At 36.7% G+C, this 23,505-nt stretch overlaps 2 protein-coding genes and 1 long non-coding RNA gene across 34 annotated transcripts in view; 2 read left to right on the top strand and 1 right to left on the bottom strand.

Annotated features, from left to right (window-relative positions):
• Positions 1-3,445, top strand: part of SYT2 (synaptotagmin 2) — a 130,127-nt gene extending 126,682 nt beyond the window's left edge. For 2 of the 3 annotated variants that reach the window (XM_087889325.1, XM_034414221.3), the window contains one exon: positions 912-3,445. In XM_087889325.1, coding sequence (XP_087745451.1) covers positions 912-1,118 — 207 coding nt within the window. In that variant the 3' untranslated portion in view covers positions 1,119-3,445. The remainder of the gene's footprint in view (positions 1-911) is intronic. The other variant, XM_087889326.1, reaches the window with a different exon arrangement.
• The window catches only part of PPP1R12B (protein phosphatase 1 regulatory subunit 12B), a 139,835-nt gene that overhangs the window by 19,868 nt on the left and 96,462 nt on the right, over positions 1-23,505 (bottom strand). For 15 of the 30 annotated variants that reach the window (XM_087889306.1, XM_034414216.3, XM_087889303.1 and 12 more), the window contains 2 exons: positions 21,808-21,987; positions 16,064-16,518 (listed from right to left, as the gene is read on the bottom strand). The exons of 2 other annotated variants lie outside the window; for them this stretch is intronic. In XM_087889306.1, coding sequence (XP_087745432.1) covers positions 21,853-21,987 — 135 coding nt within the window. In that variant the 3' untranslated portion in view covers positions 16,064-16,518; positions 21,808-21,852. Of the gene's footprint in view, positions 1-11,198; positions 16,519-21,807; positions 21,988-23,505 lie in introns of those variants that run through there. 13 more of the 30 variants (XM_087889308.1, XM_087889309.1, XM_087889307.1 and 10 more) reach the window with 1 other exon arrangement.
• Positions 3,823-9,483, top strand: LOC148114549 (uncharacterized). Its single transcript, XR_015733011.1, has 3 exons — positions 3,823-3,885; positions 8,479-8,526; positions 9,413-9,483. It is a non-coding gene; the product is annotated as an uncharacterized LOC148114549 (long non-coding RNA).

The raw sequence follows: 23,505 nt of genomic DNA on the forward strand, positions 1-23,505 counted from the left end.
TGTGGGGTACAAATTAAGATTAAAATAATAAAATCGGAGCAAGTGATTTGAATGATAACATTAAACCAACAGCTTAAAATATTAAAACCAGAGCAACAGCAGCATCCAGGAATAAAGCAGCATCAATTCATGTAAAAATCTGGATGAACAAACACATGTTTTCTAGCACCAGCTGCAACTGAGAAAATACTAAAATATATTTTCAAGAGTCTCTCCTTTTTGCCCATGAATTATCTCATAGATCTTAGTAGCCAGCAGTGTGCTGCAGCTGCCGAAAAAGCCAACACAGTCCAAGGGTGCATTAATAAAGGGATAGAATTAAGATCACATGAAGTGTTAATACCACTCTATATTGCCTTGGTAAGACCACATTTAGAATATTGCATCCAGTTTTGGTCTATCTAAAAAAGATGTTGAGACTCTAGAAAGAGTGCAGAGAAGATCAATAAAGATGATTAGGGGACTGAAGGCTAAAACATATGAAGAACGCTTGCAGGAATTGGGCATGTCTAGTTTAATGAAAAGGAATAGGGGTGACATGATAGCAGTGTTCCAATATCTAAAGGGCTGCCACAAAAATCAGGTGGTCAGTCTATTCTCTAAAGCTCCTGAAGGCAGGAAAAGAAGCAATGGATGAAAAGCAACCTAGAGAGGAGAGAAGCAACCTAGAAAGAAGGAGAAATTTCCTGATTGTTAGAACAATTAATCAGTGGAATGGCTTACCTCCAGAAGTTGCAAGTGCTCCATCACTGGAGATTTTTAAGAGATTAGACAATCATTTGTCTGAAATGGTGTAGGAACTCCTGTTTGAGCAAGGGGTTGGACTAGAAGGCTTCCAGGGTTCCCTTCCAACTCTATTATTTTGTTAATTTGGCCTTACTAACGATCTCTGTTTTCTTGCTTCTCTCCAGAAAGTGCAAGTTGTAATTACTGTCCTGGATTATGACAAGTTGGGAAAGAACGAAGCCATTGGAAAAGTCTTTGTTGGCAACAATTCCTCAGGCACTGAGCTCAGGCACTGGTCTGACATGCTTGCCAACCCTCGCCGCCCCATTGCCCAATGGCACTCCTTGAAACCTGAAGAAGAGGTGGATGCAGCTCTTGGGAAAAACAAATAGGCAGCTCCATTTTCCAACATCACCTAATGAACATTCAAAGTGATCCAGAGCTATCAATACCTCAGTTAGGCAACATTTAGTTTTTGTTCTCTTTTCTAAGCTGCAACATTCTTTCTTTGATGGCTGCAAGGGAATCCGGGTGAACTCAAGAGTATCCAGGAGGAAGTGGTTTAAAAGCATGGTGGTCCCTTCTTTTCATATTCTTCCAAGTAGTTGGTTTGCTGCATGTTCCACCATCTCTCTGTGTTATTCTCTTCAAGTGTACAGCAAGCTTTTTACTTGGGTCTTCCTGAGACCACCACAAATAACAGCACAAAACAGCTTTGCTTTTGCTTGTTTTGGGAGTTTCCTCCTTAAATGAGACCTTGTGCTACAGGATGATACCAGAGCCTGAAAATGTGAGATGACGAGATACACTATGCTTGCTTTTGAGGGAAAAAAAAGAACAAGGTGTATGAAAAGGCACTCCTGCAAAATGGTGTTCAGTGAGTTTGGCCATGAGCCAGCTATCAGAAATATACAGGAAAAGCAATACTGGCACTGGGACATCTCCGAAGATGTGGATGGCTGGTGGATTAATTCTCTGTAATGAGAGGACTATGGTTTGGGGCACACAAGTTGCCAAATGATAATTGCCCTGTAATAGCTATCTAATATAGTGGGTCTTCTGTTAACCTTCAAATGTTTTGTTCTTAATGAGAACAATAGAGTGGTACCAGAAGATCATTGAAACATGAAATCTACAAATGCATGCTACTGTGGAAGGCAGAGTGCAAAAACATTCTTTTTCTTGGGGAAAAAAAGCCAAACATCACAGGATATTTATTCTAGGCTTCACAAGCTATCAATTTATGTGAAAATTTCACTCTTTCTAAGATAGTCATCTTATTGGTAGCAGTGCCAAGCTTAGAGGCATCAGAAAAAAGCTATGTCAAGTGTCTCAGGCAGCTTTGTAAATCGGATAAAAATTATAGGCCTGGGTTGATTTGCAAACATTTGCTATCATGCCTTGTTACTGCCATTCTTCTTTTAAAACCACAATAGACTAAATCTGTTGAGTGCTGCAGATTGATTGGTGGAAAATGTTTATTTTTATGAATTTGGAACTTAAAGGATGTGAAGAAAATGCTTGAGACTGAGAACTGTGTGTTTTACAAATGCTGAAGAGCAGGTACTTTTAGATAGTTGATGGGTTAGAAATAGCAGGAAGGTCCATCTAGTGGCCAGCACAGTGCAATAAGTATCCTAAGGAAGTTTAATTTAGAAAAAATAAGTACCATCAATTGGAGACACCCCCCACCCACCCCCAGTCACATTTAATTAAGGGAGCAAAGCCAGAAATTAGTGGGAAAGTGAATCCATTCCAACCAAAAGACCAAAGATATATCAAAAGCAGCAGGGCCTTCTCCTTTTGTCTGGCTGCCAAACCATTCATGATTTCTTTTTGCTAATCCCAGAAAGTCAAGCCATATTAGCTTTGTTACCTAGTGCTTGCACTGATCTCTAAAAAAAATCCCCAAAACCTGCCCCCGTTTTTATGTAGTGGCAGATACAGATACCTTTTCAGACGGATGGTAGTGGAAGGAGGTTAAATGGGGGCTAGGAAGTAAGATTTTCAAATAAAAGCTTCTTTTTAGAGTTTAATATTGAATTAGAGTTAATGAAAAGAGGCTGAAATATCAAAGCCTTGAGTCTGGAAAAGTTTGAGAGAATAGTTTTGCTATCGGTGACCACTGAATTGCTTTTGTCTGGAATGTCACTGGAGAATATCTGATTGGGGTTGATAGAAGTAAAAAAATGGTTTCCAGTTAAAAGGCTGAGTGAGCAGAGCTCAGACTTGTATCTGACTACAGTTGTGTAAGTATAGATACAATAGGAACAGATTTTTAAATCAGACAGTTTTAAGAGAAGCGAGAAACAGGAAATCTAAGGTTCCTGTGTATTCAGCAGTTTTTTCTGGCTGTACCTATTCGTCTTGCATCTGGTCCTAAATTCTAACTTTAACCATCTGTCAGCATTGCCTTCAAGGGTATTAGTTGCTTTGTCTTTGTGCTAGTTCTGTTCCCTGTAAGAGCCTAACAAAAAGCAGTTTGATAATACAAAAAGCATTCCATTCTGGTTCCTCACTGAGTAGTGCTATATATTCAAAGAATAATTTGTTTCTTAAGTTAGAATATATATAAAAAAACTTTCCAATTAAAAGTAAGGTCATCTTTATCATTGCTGCATCATTTAGACTGCAAATAAGGACCAAAGTAATCAAAGGCCTGCTTGTTCCACTTGTACCTAAAATGTAAACAAATTAAACTAAGAACCCGTGCCTGAAAGTGAAGCCAGAAGGATTTTTGAGTTTCCTGTGTGAGATCTCTTTCTTTCAAAAGATAAGAATTAATGCAAAGAATAGACAGATTGATACAGATGAGGAGGGAGAAACATTGCCACCTGCTTAAATGCTTCAAAATAAGCTGCCTTGGTATATCCAAGCAAAGAGAGACGACTTCCTGTATGCTCTCCCCAAATTCCCTTCCTTGTTTAATTACATCTAAATGGCTGTAATTTTACCTTGGTTCACTGGGTGCATTGGTGAGCTATTACACTTGGGGCTTTGTCCCTAACTACACAAAGGGAGTATTGAAATTGTTCAACGCTGAATAAGGGTCTGAATAAGCATATGTAATTGTTTATATGCTTAATCAGAAAAATTAGACTTAATGGAACTTTTCTGTGCAAATATGTTTGATACAAGCGTGTTCTACAAAGAAAAGGGGTAAGTGAAACCTGTTCCCAACTCCTTTATTGTGCCTCTTAGCTTTAAATACTGCCAGCTGGCAAGGATATAAGATTTCAAACATCATTAATGCATACTAGCGGAGTTCTGAAATCAAACATGAGTTTTGGTTTTTAAATTTTAGACCTGCATTTTCACTGATCTTGAGAAGAGAACTACTCTAAGGTGAGACTGTTCTAATGAGAAAAGAATGAATCTCTCTTTCCACTAAAAGCAAAAGTTTGGCAAGTAAGGTATCTTTCCTTGTGGGAGTATAAACCATCGAGGGAATTATTGTTATATCATATCTAAGGTTAGCTGGAAGAAGGAAAGGTAAATTTTGCTGATCATATTATTGTTGGGTTTTTTGCTTTTCAGGGTAAGCAGAATTGAAATTAGCCATCTTCTCTTTAAAACTGCTGTGTATGAGACTGGGGGATGGAAGCAGTGCCCCTTAAGAGATGCCTATAGTTTGGATAGGGTTTGACAGACAAATTCTTATTTTTGCTGTGATCAATTAGAACAGTGGTTCTCAAACTTGGTAACTTGAAGATGCATGGACTTCCACTCAAAAAATTCTGGCAGTGGAAGTCCACACATTTACACGTTGCCAAGTTTAAGAAATACTGAACTAAAATATTGTCTCCAGAAATAATAGTCCTTTTGTCTTTCCTTTTTATCACCAGTTGGACTGCAGAATCCTATCCACAGCTACAGAATGTGGGATCAGTTCTAGTTTTGCATCCTCCATTGTATGAGTGTAATGTTTGCTCTGAGTTGCAAAAATATCCCCATCCTCATCATTCTGGCATTAATTCATTTCTTAGATGCTTTTCAAGAGGTCATTATTTAAAGGCAGATGTATTAATTCCAGTGCTAGCAAACATGTGCCATTTAAATGTGTTGATATGTAACTCTGATTTGACCTGAAATGAACACTTTTTATAGAGCCCTCAAACTTAATAACCCTTTCTGGCTTGATAGTTTGTACTTATAAGCTGTATCCATTATAAATCACACCTTCATTCACACAACAAAACAGATGGCTACCTGAACTGTTTAACTGCATTGGTGCTTATACCCCAGGATAGTGCTTCTACTCACATTGCTACTTCACATTTGATTGACACTTCTGCATTGTTCTACACAGAAACTGCCAGAAGAAAGACAAAAAAATAAATTAAAATAAAATAAAATGCTGAAAGCAATGGCTCTGATAGTTTTGGCTAGTTGATAATGCACATAGCAATTCATGTTAAAAGGTATATCCAGCCAGTTTGATTGAATCTAGCTGAACATTGGGAAGAAGATATCACTGTGAGGTGCAAGAAGGCTGCTGTACTCTCACTAGTTTAGAATAAACATCTGAGTATCTTCATTTTTAATGGTTCATATGACAAAATGGCAACTTCATCATGCAAACTTGCTTTGGTTCCTTCTGCTAACCATCCAGACTGCCCTATATGAAAGCAGGATACTGGAAATATTAGTACTGATAACATACCCTTTTATTGAATTACAGCTTCTATTTCTATGGTTTAAAATGGTTTAACAGTCAGTATAATATATTTTATTCAGTTCCTTTTCTGTATAAAAGGGTTGAGAAAACGAATCAATTAAGCCATCTAAGCCTCATTCAAATTCCATCATTTGTGTGTACTTCTGTATAAAATGATTATAGAGATCTAATGTTAACATAAATACAACCTTCTTATAAATGATGCATGACAACTAGCACAGTATTTAAGTAAAAGCATGCAAAAGCAGAACTCGTACAATATGTGGATTATCACTCGTTTTCTAGAAATACAGCCAGGCTACAGAATTATTTTTAAAATGTGGTGTGAATGAATTTATTTTACCTAACGCAATAGAGGGGGATTGTAAAAAAAAAAAAAAAAATCAGAGAGAATGGTCGTAACAACATACATTTATTTTCAATAAAAAGTAATAATTTTTTTAAACAAAAAAAAAATGCAACAAAGCATGCTTGATCCATTAAAATATATACTCGGTGAAAGCAGGGAGGGGTGGGATAAGATATAACACCAAGATGGCAGTAAGTTTCATCAGTGTCTTGTATAATTAATATTTGCAAAACTGGTGGCATTTTTACTATGTTCAGATAGCCACAACATTGCAGCTTCAATGTTCTGTGTGGTGTTGAAGCCTCTACTGTTGAAGCAAATTTTAGAAGCCATATTAGATCACAGGCTGCCAGGATCCTGAACAGGGATTGGCTAACAAGTGATCCTTGCTCTCTCTGCTTCCCTGTCCCTGCTTTCTTTGTCTGTCTTGCTGTCCAACTGTTATGTTATCCACTTGGGTCACTGATGAGTGATAAGGCTGGCTTGAGGCTGAGGCCCTGCCTGGGGTCTGACCTTGTTAGGCTATGAATGGCATTAGTGTGAAGCCTTTTCTTAGCCTGTGTGTAGGGGCTCTGGTGGCAGACTTGGGAACTGGATCATGTGGCAAATCTATCAGTGCCCATAGCCTATTTTGGCTGTTCCTCTTGGCAAGAATTATTAGGATAGCAGTAGCTATACCTGGGAGGCTGACCACCATTTGAATTTCTCATGGGGTTGCTTGGGCACGTTGGGGGAAATTTAAATGCTGGACACTTTTCCAAAATAGAGTAGCAATAACTGACATCGGAGGTCTTTCCTTTTAGCTTGAAAAAAATAGAGCTATTTGGCAAATACTAGCAGTTTGATTGTTTGTCACTTTATGCCTGGCAACAGAGTCTAAAACACATGCTTTCAAAATTATTTGGAAGAAATGCTTCAGATCTCACACCACTGCTGCAATAATTCTCTTACTAAGCAGCCTCCTCTTTTTCAAGACTTTGTTGGAATACTGAGAAAAAGATACTACTGCTTTAAGGTATCAGTTCATTAAAGTGAACTGTAAATAAATTATTTTCAAAGCTTGCACAGTCTTTCTGCCTAAAATAGTGGCTGCCTTTTTCAGTAAGATGCAAAATCATAATTCTTAGTGGTTAAGAGACAAACATAATTGATGCAGCCATGTTTTGTGTACATGGACTTTGCACTTTGGTGCAAATGATCATGTATTGCACAGCTTCAAATTGAGGTAAGATTGGTGAGCAGGTCAAGAATTAAGTGACGAAGGTAGCACTTTTTAGCTAGAATTTTCAGAATGGCTACCTAGCATAATTTAACTAAAATTATTTCTGTACTTAAGAAGCGTGTGGCAAAGAGGCCTCTACTTCCTGTGATTTTATAACTGGTTGTTTATGGATAAGTGGACCAAGGACTCATTCTTGAGAGAAATAGGCTAGTGTTTAAAGTGGTGCAGTATTAATAAAGTTCCTGAAGATCCTCAAGGCAGTTTTGATTAAGACAATATATTTGGTCATCAGGGACTGCTGACCTACTCCTCTTATGCTACTTGAACTATAGAAATCTAAGCAGTGATGGCAGCAGTGCAGAAGTGTTGCAAATGGCTCAGGAAGAAAAATACATGCTAACTGGGATTTTTCCCACCTGCTTGAAAGTGCCAGGTGCTTTTGTGCCTTTAGCACTATATTTATGAATAGAGATCAGCATATCATTATTTGACCACCTAATAGCATTTGAGGCTGCTATTAAAGGCATAACTGCAGAGGGAGATGATGGCACCCCAACTTCCAAATAGAGCAGCTGTATGAAGAGATGGTCATGATGACCCACCACAGGCTAGGTTACAAAAGGCTTCAGACATCTGATACTCAGGTGTAGGGTGGGGCCTCAGCTCCTTCCCATTCCAGCCATATTTCCTCTGTGATGTAGAAGCTTCCCAAACTGACTAAATTTACTGGAGTCTTCACCTCCAGTTATCTTCCCTACTTCAGGTGCAACGTGATTCAACTCCCCTAAGCCTGCAGGAAGCTGCTTTTAATGGTCCCTTCCCTATCCTCATGTGGACTGTTTCTGTCTTTATTGTCAACCTGTTATTTTGTAATGATATGCGTCTCCTTATTAAAGAAATTAGCTGAAATATCTAGATGCTCTTTGTGTTTATTTAAAAGTAGACACACACTTGTTTGATCTTAGAATTCAGAATAAATAGACTGAGAAATTGATTGTCATAAATATCAGACAATTTTGGCAGCTGCATGAGATTTTGTCTCATTATACGACTTAAAAATTGCTATCCCTGTAAGACAAATTCTCTTTAGCTCTGGGGCTGAGAATACTGGAGTTCAGGGTCCAAAACAACTACAACATGTTGGTTAGAGAAACACCAGATTAATATAATCTCAATCATAAGGTGTAAGAAATCTTTCCACCAGGACTTCTATACAATCCTTCCTTTCATATCTACATAGCTTGCCTTTTATATTTCTAAAGTGCTGGATTTAAAATAAACAAATCAGCTTGCCAATTCTGCAGTTAAAGGTGTTTAGAAAATGTATTCCTGACATAGGAGCAATCACACTTGCATGGACATAAATAAGAACTCCAAATTAAAAAGATTTTACTTCCAATCCTATTTTAATTTAGACAAAATGTACTTAGATCTCTAGGTGCAATAGATGGATCAAACTACAACTAGAGGGTTGTGATAGAAGTATTCTCACTTTATGTTAAGGTCATTAAAGAGAAATTGGATCATCTCTAAGTTAGAAGATGGGAGGAGGTGAGTTTTTTTAGAAGCTCCTGTAGTCTACCGAGGAATGATTTGAACCTGATTCAAAATAAAACATTTTTGTCAAGTCAAATGCATGAGCACCCATTTGGACTCATTTCTGGGTTGGCCTGGATCAGAAAGCCATATGCACAATATGCTTCCTTAAATTTTCCTGCTTCTTCATGCACAATAAAGCCATTCCATTGACTGCAGTGAATTAAAAAGAATTACCTGCCAACCAGTGGGGGCACTGGCATTTCAGGGCACCCATGTGATGAATTTCTGGTTTGGGGTTAAGAATTATATGGAGAAACGTGGAAGATAAGAGCAGTAATTAGCAGCTAATGGGAAATATTGCAGTAAGGCATATTTCTCACAAATCAACAGCAGAGGTCCTTCCAACTTGTGCTATTCTGTAATCATAAGCACAATTGTGTACAAGAAGTTATTTCTTTTCCAGATTATTTTGCTAATTGAAACTGGGCCTGATTATTCCTTCTGGTATAGCTCGTAGGCATCAGAATGGCATGTGGAACATTGTGGCTGTACCTGTAATTTTTCTAAAACCTGGCTAATGATGCCAATAAAAAAATGCCATGCTCCTCCTGTTGTCTAGAGAAGAAACATGGATAATTCCTGCTGTTGGAGTCTCTTTCCAAAATGCTAACAAACTAACCTGCAACCAATGCTGGCTATTTTTCAAATTTTGCACAAACAAACAAGCACCCCAAATCAAAAACCCTTTTGTAGTGTTTATGGATGATTAGCTAACTATTAGGGGGAAATGCACAGTATTAAACACTTTATTGAGCAATGTATCCCCATGACAATTCCATTGTGTGTGGTTTTTCAACTGTTAGGTTGCATAATAATTAGATTTTATTTCACTCTTCAGAAGTCGTGAGAGCTTCATCACTGGAAGCTTTGAAGAAGAGACTGGACTGCCATCTGTCAGAAATGGTGTAGGGTCTCCTCCTTGGGCAGGGGGCTGGACTAGATGACCTACAAGGCCCCTCCCAACTGTGTTAATCTGATAGCCATCAATTGACTTCTGAGCTTTGTGGGACCTGGAATCAGCAAAAGAGTAAACATACTTTATGTTCTTTTCTGGAACCAAGCTAATAAACAATTTATCACTGATGTATTTTATGGAGATGTTTGAGAATACCCTGCTTGGTTTTGATGGAAATGCTCTGTGTTGTCAGATTAGAAAAGTGGGGAATACAACTTCCAGTACATGAGTATCTCAGTTGCCTTAGGTATCTGCCAGCCAATTACATGCTATATAGAGTAGTCCTTGTCAGTTACTGTGACACAATTTCTCCAAAATATCCCAACCTTTTGATATCACATTTGAATATCTTCTAAATATATAAATAAATTCTATAAATAAATAAATTCTATATAAAACAGACCATTTTTTAGTACAAGATTGCTGCCATAGGTGAGATGCAGCCATGACAGTTGCTCTTGCATTAAAACCCTGGGTGGGTGCTGTTTAAGAATAATTATTTCCCTTCCTACAATGCAGAATGCTGATGGTAGCTTTCCTTCAGCAATTCTCATTAAAACAAACTCACCCCTGTGGATTTAATAAAATTTGTCTTCCCCCACAAAAAGCAATTGCCTACAAGAATTATTAATAAAGCAAGGACAAAAAGTCACCATAAGGAATATGAAAAGAAAAAAAAACCTCCTTCTTTTGATTCATTTGACAGCAGCTTTTGGTCAGACAGGAGCTTTGCCGTATGTGATGGCAGTTCATAGAACAGTGCTTCGATCTCTGATCAGGTTGGGACGCAATGTCACATAAAGATGCCAAAGTCATCTGGTTTTCCTTGCCTCCTATCCTGTGGAAAATAGTTCCTTCCTGTGCTAAAAAACCACTCTCTATAGAATTTTAAGATGGTTTGATGCAACATGCTCTCCATCCTAATGTTTGAGTGGCTCAGCCTCTCTAGGAAGAAAAATGCCTTCCTATTTAAATAAATGAAGCAAAGGAGCAGGGCCATGTGTTCATGTCTATCAAGGTTCTGTATTTAAAAGTTCATTGATAGATTAGTGCCTCTCCCAAGTACACTAATCAGTATTCTCACCAACACTGACAGGGAAAATCACTTGTACATAAACATAAAGCAAGGCCCATTCCCTTCTAGCACTGACGAGGTTGCCTAGTTGAGTAATGATACATCTGCAAGAAAACAACCAAGCTCAGAGAACACCAAGAACTCCACAGATTAGTGCCTCTATACTGAGACCCGGAGTCTGAAATTCCCTATTTGCATATTGAACCAAGTTGTAGGCAGATAGTTTTATTTATTATTTGTCACTTCAGGGGGAAATGGGCAAACAGATCCTGTATCTCAGAAAGTCATTTTAAACAGCATGGCAGAATGTTCGAAGTATTTTACCACAATATGAAATCCTTCTGTACAAGCTTAACTTCCTTATCAGAATTCCTCGTCTAACTTGATTCACCACATTGTTCAAATTCTCAATACCGCGGTTTCATTTTTACATCTGATTATGCTTAGCACTATGATGTTAGGCATTATTTCTTAAGAGTCAAACAAATGCAGTACTAATATATGACGTGGTGAGGAAACTTGAATCAAAAGAGAAAATCATTAAGGAAATAAGTCAACTGCAGGAAAACACGCTTTCATTAGTTAAAACATTAGGACAGTGTTAAAGCATTTGTTTTATTCATTTATAAATACTGTTGTGTTTACAAGCATTATAGATGTGAATATTATTCCCAAACTTTCAAACATATAATACTTAGAATACTATGTAACAATCAGGAAAACAAAAGCATTCATCTCAAAATTTGGAAGGCCACTCAAAAAAAGTTGCATAAAAATACATTCTCTTCCTTCACACACAAGCCAGTCTTTTCTCCAATTAGTTATTTACAAAGAGCTGTAAAAGGTTTTTTAAAAACAGATAACACTTTGAATATTTGCATGTGGGAAGTTAATGAGCCAACAGTAGGATGCTGTTCTTTTTTCAGGAATAGCTTTTACAGTAAGGGATTTTGACTTTCCTCAATATTATATACTAAAGAGTCAGGAGTGGAAAGATAACACAGCGGATTTTAACCTTTCTGTTGGTTCAAGAACCTACAAAGTTATATTCACCCAGAGTTCAACTTGCCCCAAGAAATAAAGAAATCTTGGGGAATGGATGAATTTATCAGTAAGTTTGCTCAGAAGTAATCTTGATAAAAAAAAACAAAAACAAACTCTTCTTGGAACATGCTGCCTCTAGTAGAATCACACAAAAAGATTTCAAACACAGAATAAATGTGATCAAACACACCATTCAAAGAAAAAGCCCTGGGAAACTGAAAGCTTGAAACAAAGATATTATAGTTGCCTTTGAGATACAGACCTTCTGCTTCCCATTTTTAATATCCCTAAGTCAGAAGCTTCTCTCCCAGGTCAGCTAATATGGCAGCAGGCTGAGTGGAGCTGGAAGGTCAAAGATGGGGAAAACGAAGCCTGTTGTACCAAAGCTGAGGGACTTCATAAAAATGCATATATTAGAGTGGACAAGGACGAAGTACATTCTTTGTGACAGGACATTCAATTTGCTTGCGAAAAATCCTGTCAAAACAAGTTCATTTTTAGGTTCTGGTAAGCACTAGAATAATTGAGAGGGATGTGTTGAGACACATCTGTATATACACTGTGGAAAGCTTCCTGATGTACTGCACACTGGGGCACTCTTCCTCAAACTCTTCACAATTTGGGGAAGGTTTTGGTTACTTTTCGAAAAGCATCCTAGTAATTTGAAAGGAGAACTTGATGACCCAATGGATCAGGTTTAAATGGGGGCAAAGGACTACATTTTGCTCTTCCCAATAACAAAATATTTTTATGGCTGGGGAATTGTTTAAAAGTCCCAGAAGGGATATATACTTTACATTTTTCTTTACATTTATATCATTCAGTTAGGGACAAATGTTAACTTTAGTCTAAAGCAGGAATGGGGGAAGTGAAGGCTCCTGAAATTATTGAACTACAGAAGTCTCAACCATCATGTTAAATGGTGAGGGATGCTGAGATTTCAGGAACATTTGAAGGGCCGCAGGTATCTCATTTTTGTCCTAAGAAATATCAAACCTTAATCTTTATATATCAGTGATAGCCCAGGGATTGTATTTAATTTATTTTTAATGCTTTATCAGCAAACAGCAACATGATTAGCCTTATACTTTGAATTATTCCATGGGAATAAGTGTTTTAAATGGTAATTATTAATATAAACATCCCTTAAGGGAAAAGAAGAAAGTGATATATCAATGATTCTGCACTAGCTTCCAATAGTAAAAATCAAGTGCATATGCATTGGAAAATGATCAAGTTAGATTCATCTAATGCTCCCTGATCATCCAGATTTCATCCATGAATTGTTTCCATTAACAGTAAAGCAATATGGACAGAAACAAATAAATACTAAACAAACTTTTTAAAATTCAAATGTACTCATATATACTTGCTCTTGCACCTACGTACCCGTCTTTCCCTCATCCTTTTGTGTTCTATGAGCAGCTTATCCATAGGAAGAGAGCCTTCTCGTAAACCAATCTATCACTAAATGGCTATAAAGACTTTCTTCCCTATTTATGTTTGTTTTCCTATACTTAGTTCTTTTAACATGTAGTACCTCTAGTTTCATATGAAATTTAATTCTTACTAGACAAATCCCACTGAACTTCCCCATTTGCAAGAAATAAAATTGTGCTTCTTCTTATGCTTCTTAAAGCACTTGCACAAGGATTTTTAAAATCTTAAAGAGATGGAAAAATTCATTGGTGACTGCTTTCAGGAACAAGAACCAAAACAGAACCATTCATTTGCCATTTTAAATAAAAATTTCTATCATCCACAAGCTTGAAAGCTTTCATGTCACAGGCTAAACTTTCAACATTCTCCTCTATCATTTGCAGCTTATGGAGAGAACATTTGAGCTGCCTGAACAATTAAAACAGAACATTAATCTAAATCTAAACTTAATTGGGTCAGAGCAATAACCAGTGAGAGGAGTAATATTTTTGTTCTTGATATCCTTTAAAAACAAGGAGTCCTGAATTCTTCAGGCTAGTTTACTTGATCATATAAAAAACTTTAAAATAATTTGATTTAAACATGAATATGCCTTTTGCCTATCTACACATTCAGCCCTTCATTAAATCAGGAAGTTTCTTGAAAATACTTCCTGGTTTCAAATGAAAATTTTAAAATAAGATATTAAAACATATACTAGTTCTTGAATTGGTAGTTATATTGTTGAAATAAGTAACTCCCATTCAAGATTTTCCTTTCATCATTTTTTGAGAGAAGGAACAAATCTCGTTCATATTTCAGCTTTTAAAACTGGACTAAGATTTTCTTTGCCTCAGGATAAAAATGGGTTCATTTAACAGTTTGAAGATGGTTTGAAATCCTATAAGAAAAATATTTTAGGCCTAAAATGTTAAGATGTTGATTGTTGCCATTCACCTTAATGACATCCTAAGGAATAATCTGTTTTCACCCGATTGCCCCCCACACCCGCAAAAAAATAAAAATAAATATGGTGAGCATATTGGATTGTTTCATGATTAATCAGATCAGGCAATTCTAGGCAAAATTCAATTTGATCTAATTCCAACTCTTGACTAGATAGGACACAATTCTTCATAGTAGGCCTTATTTATATTTGTCCTTAGATTTTTGGATATTAAAACTAAGGTTGGTTTAAGTTACTATATTCCAGGCATAATATAGCAATAGTACTATGCAGGAACTCTTACAGAATGATTCTTTTTTTCATTTCCATGACTGTTTATGGTAGAGTTTGACAGGACCAACTAAAAATCTTTTGTTCATATCTCTCTACAATCCTCTATGGGGCTGAAATGAGTTAGGCAGTGGAAAGGCAATATCATGAATAAAATTCATTACAATGACAAAATGTATTTAACTTTCACATATAATTAGATATACCTTGAAATCTGGACAATATCCAAAGTTCCCAAAAAGGGGGACAGAGGAAACCAAAGGACTACTGAGAACCTCAGAGCTAAATTAGAAAGCTCTAAGTCAGGGGTCCCCAAACTTGGCACCTTTAAGACTTGTGGCTGGAGAGTTCTGGGAGTTGAAGTCCACAAGTCTTAAAGCTGTCAAGTTTGAAGACCTCTACTCTAAGTATTGTGAATGCACTGATCACTACATCAGACAACCAATATCTGAATTAGTCAGTTCATAGGTGGCAACTCCTGGCTCTTGACAGAATTCTGCATTTCTTTGTAGCCAGTAAAAGCAAGAGGAATACATGAGAATACTGAGCAAAAAGATGAAAGAGAAAAGATCAGTCACCTCTTTGTTATAGTAGTCCACAATAGATTTTAAAAAGCCATATTGTGTTCACCATTGAGCAATGATGGCAAAAAGGTCTGAAGTACTACTGCTCACTTGTATCTATGTATAAGCTGCTTTTCTTAAATCCCAAAGACTCTGCTCTAATCAGTTGTGAAAACTGACTAAATCCAGACCAAAAAGTATAGCTTTAAAATGTGACATCATGCTTTGGAATATAAAGGAAGAAAGAAAAGAAAAGTGGTCAGGATTTGTAAAAATATATCAAGTGCTTCAAGTGAAATCTCATCGTTATAACCAGAGAAGCACAGTCTCTGAAGCCGCTAGTATTCTGAGAATCTATAAAAGTTAATGCATTCATTTCCAGCATGACCAGAAACCAGAGTGTGAGTGCTACTGATCTTACTATTGATATTAAAGACAAGTGCATTTATGTTTACAACTGTGCAAATGAAACATTGCATTAAACTTCTCAAATATTAGTAGTATAATTTTTATCAAGGTTTTCCACCAAGACTTGAGACAGCATTTTGCACAGGACTAAAGCACCTCTAGCCACCAGCCTTCTTCCACTTTAAACTCTGAAAACACTTGTTTTCAACTTTGCACCTAATGAACATTATCTTAAATCCAACTTATTTGCCCTGATTTTTATGCAATGTTATTACTTCACTGGTAAATGAATCATTTTGCTTATAAAAAGATACGCTGATATCTTGTGCAGAGATACATCCTGCATGGATATTTTATACAAGTGGAAATCCACCCTAAGCAATTTTTGCTGTTGGATGTCCTTCCGTCAGAATTCTTGAAAAAAAAAGAATGCTAATGAATGTGACAGTTATAAGGTGTAATCTATTAAACAGTCCTAGAGAAAGCAACCATGAAAAAGAAAACCCAGTAGGAAGCATCTTGAGGAAAGATGGAAAGGAGAAAACAATTATTGGGCCCCAATATTAAACTGATTTCAAATCTAACATTAAATAAATCAGTCAAGTACTGAGAAATATGTAGAATATGGTTTCCAAGGCAAGACACCATTATGAGACTCCCAAAGAAATAAACCAACAAGTTTTTCACAGTCTGCAGACTCCCAAATTCCAGAAGGAAGAGTAATTCCATTTCATTCCCTATTCCTATTCCATGACAGTATCTTAAGACATGTTCAATCGACACTATAGTCACTTCTATAACACTTGTTACAGTAGATACTTCTTTACATCAGATTAAGGTTGGATGCATATTGGGTTTACAGCAGATGGTTTGAGTAGTTCAGACAGTGCCAATCACTCTTTGTCCCTTTGAATAAATTACTTCAATATTGTAAAAATAATAAACTTGTGGTGAGGCATGCTTTTAGAAGAAAGGGGTGGGGTAAGCACTGTGCAAAATAAAAATGCCCAGCAAGTGCAAGGAGCTGTGTGTGTTGCCAACTGGTCCATGGCTAAATTGCCAGCAGTTCTTTCAACTGGAAGATCGGAAGTCGGTGGCAGGGTTGGCAGCTTGTGCACAGAAATCTCCTCTTTCTGCCCATCCTTTGTTCAATATGCTACTTTGAGAGTTTACTGATGACTCGGATGAGTGCTCCATTCTCATCTTTCAGCCGCTGATTGTCTGACTTCAGCTCTGTCAAAACCTGTTTCAAAGACAAGATAGGGCATCAAAACATTTCTGTGCTGACTGTCCCAGAACATTCCAGCCACTGGGTGGGGATGGGGGAGGCAAAGTGGGGAGAGGGGGAAAAAAAGAGTAATGTATACAGTAGTAATCTGTATTCCTATAAATGGCTTTTGCTTAGCATATGACCAACTCTCCCTACTCAACGTAAGAGCATTTTACCTTCCTAAAACAGAAGAGGGAAATCATCCCAGATATATGCAGAACAGAAAATTATGTATTGACCCAAATGATTTCACTGGCTGATACAGAGCAACAAATGATGCCTTGCTCTCAGCCATAACAAGGCATAATATACTCCAAATTAATCAAGTTACTTTGATACATAAGGCAGAAAATACTATGGGCACCTCTCTTCAGACTTACCTCTCAAAATAAGATAACTAAGAAACCTCTATCCTTTTTATAACATCCAGTTTTAATCTTAATAACAAACTTAATTACATTTGGAAAAAGAATAGTCTATTTTTTTCAATTTTGAAAGGAAATTGACCAACTTTAAACATTTTAGAGCAAATATGTATATCGCATTTTTGTGTAACAAATCAGTTATGGATCGAAGAATCTGGTTTTGGTAGATCTTCTGTTACATATTATAGAGTACAAACATACCAGAATAGTAATGATAAGTTGCTCAAAAACTAGGCTTTATTATTTCGATTATTGAAATTCATATTTCACATACCCGAAGAGAAGAAAATGGCATGAACTTCTTTGTGGAAAATGTTTTTAGTAAAATTCTGCCAGTTTTTAATGACTTTTGTCAGTTTTCAATGGCTTTCAATTTCTTGTGTGTTCCACAAGAACTTGTGTGAGTTAAATTTTCTTCATTTTTGAAATGTAAAATGTCATTTTAGTTGATTAACAATTTGGACTATGAAAAAAGTGATATTAGTAAAATGTGCTTAAGAAATGCCAAGTGATTCTTACGCAAGGACATTCAAGAGTAAGCTATTTTGGGCCAGAGATTTGGATTCTTAATAGTTTACAAAATACGACATCTTGTGCACATATTTAACGAAGGAGGCATACTTTCTATATGCCTCCATTCAGCTCCCAAGAATTCTTATAGACAGGCTTCTGTTGAAAGAAATGAGAGTGCTTGATAAGATGAGGAGTACTGAAACACTTTTGACAGCTGATCCCAAAAGAAAGGGGATCATTTATCAGTGAAGTGAAATATTTGTTATCTACTTAAGATGGAGCCACAAACACAAATTTATTTAGCATCTCTTGCCAATAGAAATACACAATTGGCTAGTAATAACTCAATATATTTTTCTATTGCCATATGATAGGATAAAAAATACGTATAAGTTATTTTCTCAGTCAAGCAAGCATGTTAAAATTATGCAATCCTTAAAGGGTTACTCATAAAAAGGAGAGGCAATATTTTGAATTGAATTGGCAAGGCATGATGAAGGAAAGGGATCCAATTTAATCCATCAAACAAATCAAAAATATTTTTGAAAATGCATTTAATTCCTGCTTTTCCCTTAAATCATTCCTGAATTCTTTTCTCTACAGGGGGTGAGAAACTCAAAAAACCCTGAATGACAAACTAATAGAATCTCCTCACTTTAAAGGAATCCAGCACTGGTGAGACTATTTCTATCAAGGCTGACTTCACAATAGTGGGTTAGAAAAATAATATATAGATTTTCTTATTTGTACATAATTTTTTTTTAAATCAAGGAAGGGCTTCTATCAAGATCTGTGGTTCAACTCTGAGCTAAACAGTGAGATTACTATACATGCTATAGATAGGTATAGCTGTGAAAGTGGGAGATTCAGAAAAATACTGGGGATCCTTTCATTTATATATTTTGAAGAAGTTTACCATGGACTGCAAAAAAAATAGTCAATCTGGGATCAGACAAAGATTGACCATTTCCTTAATCATCATAGTTTGAGCATCTGATTCAAATGGATGGGCTGGGGGCAGGGAGAGGCTTTACAAGGTTGACAAAAGTTTAAGAAAGGGAAGGCTACAGATAAAGTGAATGACTGGATTTTAAGAAATTTGAGAAAATTCTTGGAACAGCTATGTGTTATTTTACTTATGCAAATTACTTATGTATACATATACATATACATACATACATACATATCACACATACTGTACAAACACATATGCATTCATATACTGTACAATATGTTTATGCATACACACTAATTTTATTATCAATGCCCCCACAACGCTAAAGGTATTCTGGAAGAATCATTTCTTTACTAACTATAGAGGCCATTAGCACAGGCTCATACTAGCCCCAAGAAATGGGCTGTTCCATAGGGTGGAACCCTCACAGAGAATGCTTTCCACCAAGCCTCCTCTCATCATGCTCCTCTCATCATGCAGATGGAGATCCTTGATAGGTGCTCTCTGGCCATTTAAGGCTTTAAAAGCAGTGATGAGTAAAGTTATACAACTAGACGTTATCAACATACTAATTTCAATTTTAATGGGTGCATGGAATCTTCCAACACCTTCATGAAAATACTAAATAGGATAAGGGAAAGCCCTGAGGCCTCATAGTACTCATATAAGGGAATATTTGAGGGTTCAACTTTTGGCTTATTGGACATGCACACTAAGACTGGAGTAATCCGCCACCTCCAACTCTTAGAACTCTAAGGTAATCTACATATGCTGTGGTTAACAAACATTGAGAAATTTAGGAGGACAAGGACAAATTTTAGTCCTGGCACTTTTTCAATATTCTTCCCAAAAAAGGAGATTTTGAGGACAGGATGGCAGTTATCCATTTCTGTTGGATTCAGACTGGCTTCTTGAAGAATGGGAAAACTGATGTCTCTGTCAGAGCTACTCTTCCCTCAAAGAAGCACTGACTACACTCTGAATCCAATTCAGTCCCTCCCCCTCCAGTGATATTCATTAGCAAGGTAGTAAGGATCCAATCCACATGTAGCAGAGCTTAGATCACAGAGAACTCTGCCCATTCTTAGATAATCAAGAACTTTGCTCTTGGATACGCAAAGGATCAAAGTTATCCCAGGTATCATCATATAGATTCTATCCATCCAACTTCCATTTTGGAGTGAATGCAGTTTCCAACTATTGCTAGAGATAAGTCAAAATAGAGTGTTCATCCATGCAAACATTAGGAGTTGAACCTGATTTAATGGCATCTATGATTAATTAAGGACAGATACAAGGTGACTTTATAAGTACCACGAATTTTATAAACACCAAGTGCAATCATTTTTATTTTAAAACTGAAAAGTCTAGATCTGAGACAAGACGGTATGAAAGAAAACACTGGATTTTCAAGATCAAGCCAATGATCTTCAGAATTTGCTTGGAACCAAAAGAATTAGAAGACATAATTTATTCTTTGAACACATTTATATAACTGCTCATCTAACAAAGGAATTCTGGGCAGTGAAGAGAAATAAAAACATCATCCAAAATGTACAAATCCATTACAGAAAAAACTTGATTGAGGCCCTTAAAAATCTCACTATTGATATATCAAATATGGTCATACCTGTGCTAAGGTTCCATTAACATCTTAAACTCAATGCCCTGGGATGGGAGTAAAGGAGGTTTTCATGGCCTTCTGGATGGTTACCAGGGCCAGTGCTGTCTATATCTCAGGGGAGGCTGTTCCATAAGACAGGTATTATGACAGAGAAAGCACATTTCATAGGAGCCATCAAGAGTCACTGCTTTAGAAATGAGACTCAGAGCATGCTCACTCTATTATCCAGTGAGATCAGTAGAAACCATTGGGTTCTGCAAATAACCTAGCCTCATGCTGTTCAGGGCTTTAGAAGTGACCACCAGAACCTTGAACTGCACTTGGAAGCCTACCAGGAATCAATGTAACTCATGTAGCCTTGTCAGTTGGGTGTACTATGACACCCAATATTGCATGTGCTAATGAATTCTACATTAGTTCTGAATGCTCTTCAAGGGTAATCCACCTAGACTGTACTGTAGTAGTCTTGTGACACAACTGGTCTACAAGATATATTTGTGGGAATACTCTCCTGACCAGCTGCCCCTTGAACAGCAGCTGACTGGTCTAGAGTCTTAAATGCATTATTAGCTGTGTTCTCTGGCATAGAGATTAATGAGAAGAGGTTAATCTGAAAGATGTAGCTCTACTGTATCATAGCATTATTGAAATGTCACATTCTAGATGCTTACGAAATATTAATGAAAAAATTGAGTAACTTAGTACTGGTTCTTATATCTCAAATTAATATATAAAATATGAAAAATATTAAGCATAATTGGTGGCAAAAATAGGAATACTACACTAGACTTGTGTTCAGAATTCAACCTATAGTACTTCTACACTGAATTACAAACTGTGGTTTCAATATAGCTTTATTGTCTTACTAGTAGCTCACAATATGTAGTATAATACAGGTAGTACTGGACCTACACACACAGTTGGGACTGGAATTTTGGACAATAAGTGATGCAGACATTGAGCCATTATATAACCAAACCCAATTTTATGACCATTTTTAACCCAGTCAAGTGAAACACACAGTTGTTAAGCAAATCCAGTTGACTTTACTTGTTGGAAGCCAGCTGAGAACGTAGCAAATCACAATTATGTGATCACAGCTCACTGCAGGGTTGTAAATGTGAGCCAGATGCCAAGCACCCAAATTGTGATTACATGATTGTAAATCACGTTTTTGAGTGCCATCATAATTTCAAACTATTGTTAAACAAATACTCATAAGTCAAGGTCTGTGTGATATACTATAATGATTCAGTGCATGGCAAATTTTAAATTGCTCCATATATTCCAACTCAGATCATTTACAAATTGCTAGTTTATAAAGTTTTTTAATGTATATTTTCAGAAGTACATTATTCTACCATACTGTGTTAATCTACTATACCACTTGGGACAACCAGACACCTGTACTCTGATCATTCGTTCTACTTCTTTCATTCACACTTTATTCAGCACTGTCTTTAAAAGGCAAAGTAAAGCCAAAATAAAAAATTTAATTATATTGGAGGTTGTTCTTCGATATGAAATTCACATGCAGAAAATGCATACCTTGAAAAGGAGCAACTGTACAAATCAGGAATGATATCTCCAAAATAAGGACTATACCTTGAGGGAAGAGCACTTGAAAAGGAAATTATTCAATGGCATATTGCTATTGGTGTGGCATCCTCGTTATTAAACACGTTTAGGAAGAAAGCAGAATGAGTAGCAGATAGCTCGAACAGATAATAAGAGCAAAGACCTGCCTGGAAGAATGGAAGGAGAGGTGAGATCAACTGGAAGGGGAGCTGCTATAGCTCTTCTGACTCTGGGGGCTCAGCGGACTGCGAGAGCCTGGCTACCACCCGGGTCAAAGCCCTGTTTTCGGCCAGCAGTTGCTCATTCATCTGCCTCAAAGTGTGAATCTGTTTGAGCTGGTGAAGGTTCTGTAAAGTGAGATATGGAGGAGATAGACAAAGACAAAACAGAATATAAAAAGCACAGATACGTGAATTCAATTGACAAGCGTGAGGGAAAAAAAAGAGCAGCAATGAGAGGTGGACAGCAGTGAAATTGCAAAAGAAACTCAACAACACACTGAAGTGTTAGAAACACTGAAAAGAAGCCAAAGAAGCTGTTCCTTCTGCTCACTCTTCAAATTTAAGGGTAAATTTATCATCATGAGGTAAACAATTTTGTGGCTCTAAACGCTATTATAGAGAGACAGTTTGGTGTAGTGTTTAATGCAACATGCTAGAAATCCAGAGACCATGAGTTTGAGTCTTGTCATAGGTACAAAGCCAGCTGGGTGACTTTGGATCAGTCACTCATTCTCAGTCCTAGGAAGCAAGCAACGGCAAATCATTTCCAAAAAAACCTCACCAAGAAAATTGCAGAGAATTATCCAGGCTGTTGTCAGGAGTCCAAACTGACATACGCACATACGTACACAAACTTGATTATACCTGTAACAGGCATCAGGCCAATTCTAGGCATAACATTTTTTCCCACTGTCAATTAATGAAAGATTGTCATCTAAGAGCTGGATGCAAAAGTTAAAGTGTCTTCATGAATCTCTTGATCTGACTCTTCCCATCAAAAGCAGCTTTGTATATTAAAGGCGTAAGAGCCAAAAAGTGTCATATCTAGCAATATTTGAAAAGGAGAGTGAATTTGTAAAAGTTAGTGATGCTCTGAAATCTTTCACGAATGCAACCTATCAGTTTGTCTGTGCTGTGTTTATAATGCCCTTTTCAGTTAATTGTTCAAGCACTAGGCATCATTTGTGTTGAAACTTCCCCCCCCACAAAGATGAGCTGCTTGCAGACAAAGAAATCCTCCCCCAAATGTTCTCACGGTTTTTATCTGTAAAGTTCAAACAAAGACCAAGTTGCAATTATTCCTTTTTACTCCTGAAGGTGTCTCTCTGCAATCCACAATTACCAATTGTCAAATAAGTATCCATTTTATTTCAATCCTCAACAATCTTATTTAGCTTCTCTTTTTCTTTTTAGCTTTTAAAAATATCAAATCAGTTTTATAGTCCAGTCTGAATTTAAACAACTCTTCTCACTTCTTTTTTCCTTTTTTCTTTTATTTATACAACACTTCAGTTTTAAAGCTTATTGTCCATTCTTTTTGTTTTTCTTAAAAATCGAGAAAAAAAAACCAAGGATCTATTTATTTATTTCCGATCCTTTAACCAATCTTGGGGCAATTTCTCTAATTATTTAAAATTTCCAAATAATTTTGTTCAAAAGTCAATTTTCCATTGGGTTTTTATCCCTTTAAGATTGCACTTCAGAATCTTCTTTTCTTCCCACCCTGCTCATTAGCCGCTGTTTCATCACTAGGGGTCTTAAAGTTAAAAAGATGTTTTCCTTATTGTTATTTCAAACCAAGGGTTGACTGTCACTCACCCGGCTTCCCAAAACTCCGTTCCATTCATCACTCCTGCTCAATGC

Source organism: Pantherophis guttatus, chromosome 3 (genome assembly GCF_059756535.1).
Source record: "Pantherophis guttatus breed Tessera chromosome 3, ASM5975653v1, whole genome shotgun sequence".
Lineage (NCBI taxonomy): Eukaryota > Metazoa > Chordata > Lepidosauria > Squamata > Colubridae > Pantherophis > Pantherophis guttatus.